The 9,342-nt window shown below is 41.1% G+C and overlaps 1 protein-coding gene across 1 annotated transcript; it reads right to left on the bottom strand.

Moving 5' to 3' along the window:
• Positions 1-1,085: 1,085 nt before the first annotated feature.
• Positions 1,086-1,934, bottom strand: LOC138868528 (uncharacterized). The gene has a single exon (XM_070146083.1). It carries the CDS (start codon positions 1,932-1,934, stop codon positions 1,086-1,088), a length of 849 nt encoding a protein of 282 aa, XP_070002184.1.
• Between the last annotated feature and the right edge of the window lie 7,408 nt (positions 1,935-9,342).

Genomic DNA, 9,342 nt, shown 5'->3' with positions numbered 1-9,342 from the left:
GAGCCTCGCTTCCCGCATCTTGTCATCCATAGGGGCTACGTCCACCTTCCTCCGAATATCTTCATTCCTAATCTTGTCTATCCTAGTGTGCCCGCACATCTACCTCAGCATCCACGTCTCTGCTACTTTCATCCTATGGATATGGGAGTTCTTAATCGGCCAACATACTGCCTCATACAATATAGACGGTCTAACCACAGCCCTATAAAACTTACCATTGAGTATCGGGGCATTTTCTTGTCACATAAGACTACAGATGCAAGCCTCTATTTCATCCAACCTGCCCCTATGCGGTGAGTGACGTCCTCGTCAATATCTCCGTCCCCCTGAATCATCGACCCAAGGTACTTGAAGCTATCTCTCTTGGGGATGACTTGTAACCCAAGCCTCACATCCCCGCCTACTTCCCTCGACTCAGCGCTAAACTTGCACTCCAGGTACTCTATCTTAGACCTGCTCAATTTGAAACCCTTATACTCGAGAGTCTGTCTCCAAACCTCCAATCTCTCGTTAACACCAGCCCTCGTCTCGTCAATTAGAATTATGTCATCAGCAAATAACATACACCATGGCACCTCCCCTTAAATATGGTGTGTCAAAGCATCCATCACCAAGGCAAATAAGAATGGGCTAAGCGCAGAGCCTTGGTGTAATCCCATAACAACCGGGAAATGCTCCGAGTCGCCTCCCACAGTCCTAACCTTAGTCTTAGCTCCATCATACATGTCCTTGATCGCTTGTTTGTAGGCTACCGGCATGCCCTTCGCCTCAAGACATCTTCAGAGCACCTACCTAGGAACCTTATCATACGTTTTCTCCAAGTCAATAAACACCATGTGCAGACCCTTCTTCTTATCCATGTACTGTTCCACCAACTTCCTAATAAGGTGGATAGCTTCCGTAGTGGAGAAGCCCGGCATGAACGCAAACTGATTGTCAGATGTAGACGTCGTCTTCCTCACCCTCACCTCCACCACCCTCTCCCAGACTTTCATGGTATGACTAAGTAACTTGATACCCCTATAATTGTTACAACACTGGATATCACCTTTATTCTTGTACAACGGTACCACTGTACTCGACCTTCATTCCTCCGACACCCTGTTCGTCCTAAAAAGTACATTAAACAACCTAGTCAGCCATTCCAATCCTGCTCTACCCACACACTTCCAAAACTCAACCGGAATTTCATCTGGCCCGGTCGCTCTACCCCTACTCATCTTACACAAAGCCCTCACGACCTCATCCACCTTAATGCGCCTGCAATACCTAAAATCTTGGAGACTCTCCGAATGCCCTAAGTCCCCTAGCACTATATCCCGGCCCCCCTCCTCATTTAGAAGACCATAAAAGTACGTCTGCCATCTCTGCTTAATCTGGGACTCTCCCATTAATACTCTACCATCCTCGTCTTTGATGCACCTTACTTGGTCCAGATCCCGAGCCTTCCTCTCACTCTCTTTAGCCAGCCAAAACAACTTCCTTTCCGCGTCTTTCTCCCCTAATTCCTCGTATAGACGGCTAAACGCTGCATTCTTAGCCTCCGTGACCGCCAGCTTTTCCTCCTTCCTAGCCACTCTATACCTCTCTCTATTCGCACTCCTCTCCTCCTCACTTCTGCTCCCTGCTAACTTCACGTACGCTATTTTCTTCGCCTCCACTTTACCTTGGACTATGTCATTCCACCACCAGTCTCCTTGGTGTCTGCCAGAAAAACCCTTCGATACACCTAACACCTCTCTCGCCGCCTCCCTCACATAGTTCGTCGTAGTCAACCACATAGTGCTCGCGTCTCCACTACTCCTCCAAGCTCCCATAGAGGATAACCTCCCCTCTAACTCCTGGGCTTTATCCTTGTTCAAAGCTCCCGATATAATCCTCGGTCGGCCACGAGCATACTTCTTCTTCCTCTTCATCATAATGCCGATGTCCATCACTAAGAGCCTATGCTGAGTCGCGAGGGTCTCTCCCGGGATAACCTTGCAGTCCTTGCACAACCCTCTATCACACCTTCTGAGGAAAAGGTAATCGATCTGAGTCCTCACCGCCGAACTTCGGAAAGTAACCAGATGCTACTCCCTCTTCGGGAAAGTCGAGTTCGTAATCACCAGCTCGAAAGCCTTAGCGAAGTCTAACAGCGAAGTACCTCCTCTGTTCCTATCCCCAATGCTAAAGCCACCATGCACCTTGCCATAACTACCAGTAGCCGCCCCAATATGGCTATTAAAATCCCCTCCAATAAATAACCTTTCAGTAGGTGGAATATTACGCACACTCCCAAAAGCGCCTCTTAACCTCCTCATCCAAGCCACTTGCGGCGCGTAAGCGCTAATGACATTGAGGGTGCACTCACCAATCACCAACTTAATAAACATTAGCCTAGCATTCCCTCGCCTAACCTCAACCACAAACTCTTTAAGATCCCGATCCACCAAGATACCCACTCCATTCTTACCCCTCACGACTCCAGAGTACCACAACTTATACCCATCTGCATTCCTCGCCATCGTCCCTGCCCACCTAGTCTCCTGAACACAAGCTATATTAACTTGTCTCTTTTGGAGAATCTTTGCCAACTCAATAGACTTACCCGTCAGCGTGTCTATGTTCCACGACCCGGTCCTCAATCTACAAGCTCCCTCTTTCCCCTTACTCTCCTTGTTCGCTTGGACAAGTGCCGACGACGCTAGGGATTTGCCGGTGGATTTGCCAGAGGAGATGAAGATGTTACTGTTGGTCTTATAGGCTTATCGAACAGAGAGAAAATATTATATTGTCGCTGAACACTATACACATACAGTTTTAATTCATTATAATTGCTAAAAATGCACTGAAAAATGTCAACTCACTATCATAATCCATCATAAATATCAATAGTTACTTTCTCAATTCAATTTTAAATTCATAACCCAAAACCCAATTCACCACATATATACATATTTTCACTATTCTCCAACATCGTCACTCATTTAATGAAATATCCAGTAAAAATATTTCTCAAACACTACCTACTGTAAAATAAACCTAAATTTTATTACAGTGGTTGCATCTGCAATTTTTAAGATACGACCAGCTTCATCCACCCAATATTCCACCGACTAACCCCAAAAATTAAGAATGAAAGAGAAAAATAAAGAAAGAAAGAGTGAGAATTTATACAAAAAAATATCACTAAAAGAAGAATACATAGAAAAGTAAGAATGAGAAGAAGAACCATGATACACAAACATACAATTTTAAATACATTATATAAATATACTATACACTCACGATACAAAAACACACTTGGGATATACTCAATATATACTTTAAATACATAAATACATTTGGATACACTTAATATATATTAAGAATACATTTCAAAACTTAGGATACAATGTATATACATTTTTATACATATATAACAATATATATACAACTTTTACACAAAAATATAATACATATATCATGCATTTATAAATTTATACGTGATCCTTTTCCAAGTAAAAGTGATGTCTATACAATATTTTATATATTATATAAATAGACTATACACTCATGATATACAAACACACCCAGGATGCAAACAATATACATTTTGGATACACTTAATATACACTAAGAATACATTGCCAAACTTAGGGTACTATATATATATAATAGCCACGACCCTAAACCCAGACCCGGTATATATATACTCAATATATACTTAAATACATAAATACATTTGGATACACTTAATATATATTAAGAATACATTTCAAAACTTAGGATACAATGTATATACATTTTTATACATATATAACAATATATATACAACTTTTACACAAAAATATAATACATATATCGTGCATTTATAAATTTATACGTGATCCTTTTCCAAGTATATAGATATATATATATATATAATTGTCACGACCCTACCCGGTCATGATGACGCCTCTCGTGAAGACAAGGACAGCCGACACAACACCCAATTCATTTTAAGCAATTAAAACAACACAATTTAAGTCTTTAACATGATTAAATCCTAAATAAATAGTGAAACATTATAATTTGTGGAAATAGACACAATCCGACATCGGGGTGTCACCAGTCATGAGTATCTAACATAAGTCTAGGAATACGGAAAAGGGACTACACAGTCTATTACAAAATCTAGTACAAGAGAAAGAAATAATGATAGGAGGGAGAAACACTGGGCTGCGAACGCCGAGCAGCTACCTAGTAGACTCTGAAAATCTGCTGGAAGCTATCAACCCTCGCTAGCAGGACCTGAAGCACCTACCTGAATCTGAACACAGGGTGCAGGGAGTAAAGTGAGCACTCCAACTCAGTGAGTAATAACAATAAATGAATAATGAGCGATAAGAAATCATTTAAAAACACAACAACATGCTATAAAGAGGTAGAGTAAAACCAGTAAAGTGCAATAAAATAGTGAAATCTCATAAAACACCTTAGTTCAGTTTAAGCTTCTTTAAAATACCTTTTTAACAGTTAAACAAGTAGATGATAGGCAGCTAAAAAAGATAAACACATAAAAAAACCACCCCTCAGACACAATACCAACAGAATCAGCCCCTCGGGCAACAACATGGAACAACACCAGCCCCTCGGGCTATATCTAATATCACAATGGGTACTTACGCTCACTGGGGGTGTACAAACTCTGGGAGGGTCCTCTTACGTCCCAAGCGCAATATAAAGTCATCTCGTGGCATAATGAATAGGCTTTCGGCCTCTGTAACGACCTGATCGGTCGTTTTGAGCTTTTGCATTTCGCTCTCCGGTTCTCGGGCATGATTAGCCCCGTGTGATGTATTATGACTTATGTAAATCATTGGTTTTGCTTTTCAGGGTAATCAGAATGAATTTTAAAGAACAGTTCTCAGTTTGAAGCTTAAAATTTGAAATGTTTGACTAAGATTTGACTTGTTAGTAAATGACCTCGGATTGGAATTTTTATGATTTGGTTAGCTAAGTTAGATTATTTTGGACTTAGAAGCATGATCGGGATGTATTTTGGAGGTCCGTGGAAGGTTTAGGCTTGAATTAGCGAAATTGGAATCTTACGTTCTCCGGTTGATAGGTGAGATTTTGATTTAGGGGTCGGAATGGAATTCCGAAAGTTGGAGTAGGTCTGTTGTGTCATTTGTGATGTGTGTGAAGAATTTCAAGTCATTCGGACGAGGTTTGATAGCCGTTTTGATCGAAAATGGAATTTAGAGTTTTTGGAGTTCTCATGCTTGAATCCGATGTAATTTTAGTGTTTTGAAGTTGTTTTTAGCATTTCGAAGGTTTAAGCAGGTTTGAATGATGTTATGGGATATGTTGGCATGTTTAGTTGAGGTCCCGAGGGCCTCGGGTGAGTTTCGGGTAGTTAACAGATCAAATTTTGGACTTTGAACTTGCAGTTTTACTGGTTTTTGTTGCAGACATTTTTGTTCATCGCATTCGCGGAGGTGCATCACGTTCACGAAGGGTATTTTGTGTGATGATGATTTTTTTTCTACACGTTCACAAGGGAAATACGCGTTCGCGAAGGAGAAATGGAGGCAAGGGAGGATTTGTGTTCCGCGTTCGCGAAGTGGGAGCCGCGATCGCGAAGGTCCATTCAGTGGTGCATCGCGTTCTCAAGATGGTCCTCACGTCTGCGTAGGAGGATATTTGGTCAGTAGCAAATTGTGCTACGCAAACGCGAGTGTGTGGGCACGTTCGCGAATGGTTAAACCTGGGCAGTATTAAATAGCCAATTCGCGACCCGTCTTCATTTTTTCACCATTTTTGAACAGGATTGAAGCTTTTGAGAGGGATTCATGAGGAAAACAAAGGGTAATCTCTTGGAGGTAAGATTCTTGACTTCATAACTCATTTAAATGTGATTAAAAGCCTAATTAATGGTGAAAGTTTGGGACAGTGCAAAATGGGTAATTAGGGCTTGAGATTAAGAGACTTTAAAATGGGTATTTGAGGGGCAATCAAACTCCGATTTCAGTGTTCTTGATATGTATAGACTCGTGGGAGGATGAGGATCATTTTGGAATAAATTTTATCAACTTCCGAGATGTGGGCCCGGGGGCCAGGTTTGGCCAATTTCGGGATTTTTGATGTAAATTGGAAATTTTCGAGTGAGATTTGTTCCTTTAGCATATTTTGATGGTATGAATCTGATTTTGGTTAGATTCGGAGCAATTGGAGACTGATTTCGAGAAGCAAAGGCATCGCGGGGTAGAGTTTGGACTGGATCGAGGTGAATAATGATTGTAAATGTCGTCTTGAGGGTATGAAACCACAAATTTCACATCATTGTGCTATATTGAGGTGACGCACATGCTAGATGATGAGTATGGGGTCGTGGACCATTGGGGATTTAGACTTAGTCCATCCCGAATGACTATTTTACCGCGTATTTGATTGAAAAACTATTTGCTATCATCATGTTTGGACCTTTAGGGGATTTTTACTACTATTTCCTTACTTTTTTTATTTTATATTTGTACTCAGTCATGCTACATTATACTATTTTCATAACTCATCCATGTTTACTCTATTTTAATACTTTAAATGATATTTTGGGCTGAGCATCATATTTTACTGTGTCCGAGTGGCTTTTAGAGATTTCTGACTAAATAAGGTCTAGGGCCTATGTTGTGAGGATACTTTTGGGTCAGGTTACATGTCGCAGCAATGATACATTGATTTATGATTATGAGGCCGAGGACCTAAGATTGTACGCCACGAGGTGGCTCGTTGATATGAGGCTGAGAGCCTATTGATTATGTCACGAGATGGATTAATATTGTGCTTGGGCCGTAAGGGGCCCCTCCCGGAGTCTGTACACCCCCAGTGAGCACAGGTGCCCTGAGTGAGTGATATATTGATTATGCCACGAGATGGCTTGTTATTGCGCTTGGGCCGTAAGGGACCCCTCCCGGAGTCTGTACACCCCTAGTGAGCACGGGTACCTAGTGTATTATGTGATATAGCCCGAGGGGCTGATGTTGTTCTATGTTATTGCCCGCAGGGCAGTTCTTGATTTATGTTATGCCCGAGGGGCTGATTACGAGTGGTTGTGAGGTAGTCCGAAGTGCTGGTTCTGTTGATATTATGCCCGGGGGCGGTTTATAGTACATGTTTTGCCGAATGGCTGCTTATGTTTCTATCATGTTTACTCACTATTTTATCACTCGTCTGAAATTATTGAAAATTGTTTTTAAAAGGTTTTCACCGAAACTGAGCATGATTTACTAAGTAAATGATTTCTGTACTTTGTTGGAAATATCGTGTATTTTGTTGTAGCGTTTTGATGTGATTTATGTGCTTTCTTACTGCTCAGCTTTCATTTACCTTTATTAGTCACTGAGTTGGAGTACTCACATTACTCCCTACACCTTGTGTGCAGATTGAGGTATTTCTGAACTCGATAGCGGATGTTGATTGCTCGGAGGCAGAGTCATCGGAGTTTAGCAAGTAGCTGCTCGACGTTCGCAACACTACTTTTCTCCCTCTTATTTTTGTTAGACTGTATTCAGTACACTTTCAGACTTTTTCGTTATATTCAGACCTTAGTAGATGCTCGTAACTTGTGACACCTCGATGTCGGACTTGTATATTATTTTTGCACTATTCATTTAGACTTATATTATGAAATATTTGTTTAAATTAAAGGCTTAAACATGATTCTTATTGATAAATTGTAAATTTAGGAGTTGTGTCGGCTGGCCTAATTTCACGAAAGACTCCATCATGACCGGGTCAGTTTTAGGGTCGTGACAAGTTGGTATCAGAGCCTAGGTTACATAGGTCTCACGAGTCATGAGCAGGTTTATAGAGTCTTGTGGATAGGTACGGAGACGTCTGTGCTTATCCTCGGGAGGCTGCAGAACCATTAGGAAAAACTTCAAATTCTTGAATTCTTATCGTGCGTCCTTGATTCAGCTTGAAATATAACTCCTTAAATTCCTTCCATGCGTTCGTATGTGCACATGATCGCTCTGTATCAGCTGTGCATTGGTGGCTTTTGATTCCCTGATCGAGGGGTGAGATGTGATCTCTGTGTGTTGATGTTGGGCCAGTCTGGAGGACTTGAGGCTGGATTTTGCCTATAGCTTGAGCTCTGTGGTGTTGATCGTGTGAGCATGTAGTTTTGGATCTATATGTCCGATAGTGCCCCTATTAGTGGGAGTGATGACTGGATAGCTATGTGACGGGTGTCATGTGACTGCGAGATGTGTTCATATGAATTGAATGAGACAAGAAGGGTCTGCCTGAGGACAGAAAGGACTAATTGGTGCTTGCTTTCCATCTTGATTGATGTATAGCCCCGAGGTATGGGAGTGTGAAAAATCTTTTTATGTTTTCTAGTTGGGGAGTGAAGTAAATTTCATGTTGCGATATGAGTTCGGACTCAGGAAGATTAAGTGACTGTGTAATGTTTGTGACAGCGAAAGGGTATAAGGAGATGTTAGTTTGAGGCGAGGCAGGTGGGCGATCTCCTGTGGATTGTTCTGAAGGTTGCGTGATCCGTTATGTTATTTATTGGAAGATCTCTGTTACAAGTGAAATATATGTGTTGCAATTTACGTTTGGGTCGCTTAAAAGAGTGGGTTAACTTTTATGAGAGTGAATGCAAGATTTGCAGAAGATTTAAAGTACTATATAGTCTATGTTTCACGAGCTTATAAAAGGTTAAGTTTAATCTCACTATGGTATTATGGCAGTAATAGGGTATATGCATTATGAGTTATTGTGTGTGTTATGATCTACGGCTTCGACCCAAGTGGGGGAGTCTGCTATTGATTACTTGATTACACGGTTAGGTGCTATGTTGGTTCCAGTTTGAGGCTTACGGGTGAATCGGTTATGGCTTACGGAGGTTGAGACCGATGATGGATCGAGTAAAGGAAATTTCAATAAAGTTTATGTCATGTAGGTGTATATGAATCAAAGAATGTCTTGAGTGGTTATTGGTAAAGGATATGCGGTGCATAGAGAAGGGAGTTGCTTGGTTTCATTAAGGCGAGGTTATATTCTGCGGTGTCAGAGTGCTAGTGAGGCACAGGTTGTTCAGTTCATTTGATCAGTCTAATTGAGGTTGGAGTAAAGTGGATGACTCTCGAGAATGGTCCTAATGAAATCAAGATTTTACAAGTAATAATTGGAAATTTTCAAGTGTATAATTTGGCTAGAAACTGAGGTTTGCATTGGAGGGTGTCAAGAATTGTGTCATTTATATATCAATTACGGGACTCTATATATCAGTATTAGGAAGGTAATGGCTTCAGATTTGCAGGAAGTCTCTTCAGGGTAGGTATTTTGAATGTGGTGTTTTGGGGAATATTAAAAAGAGTATTCAGCGGC

The sequence above is a fragment of the Nicotiana sylvestris genome, chromosome 5 (genome assembly GCF_000393655.2).
Source record: "Nicotiana sylvestris chromosome 5, ASM39365v2, whole genome shotgun sequence".
NCBI classification, from domain to species: Eukaryota; Viridiplantae; Streptophyta; class Magnoliopsida; order Solanales; family Solanaceae; genus Nicotiana; species Nicotiana sylvestris.
The sequence above is the reverse complement of the archived record's forward strand: the minus strand, read 5'-3'. Positions and strand labels throughout refer to the sequence as shown.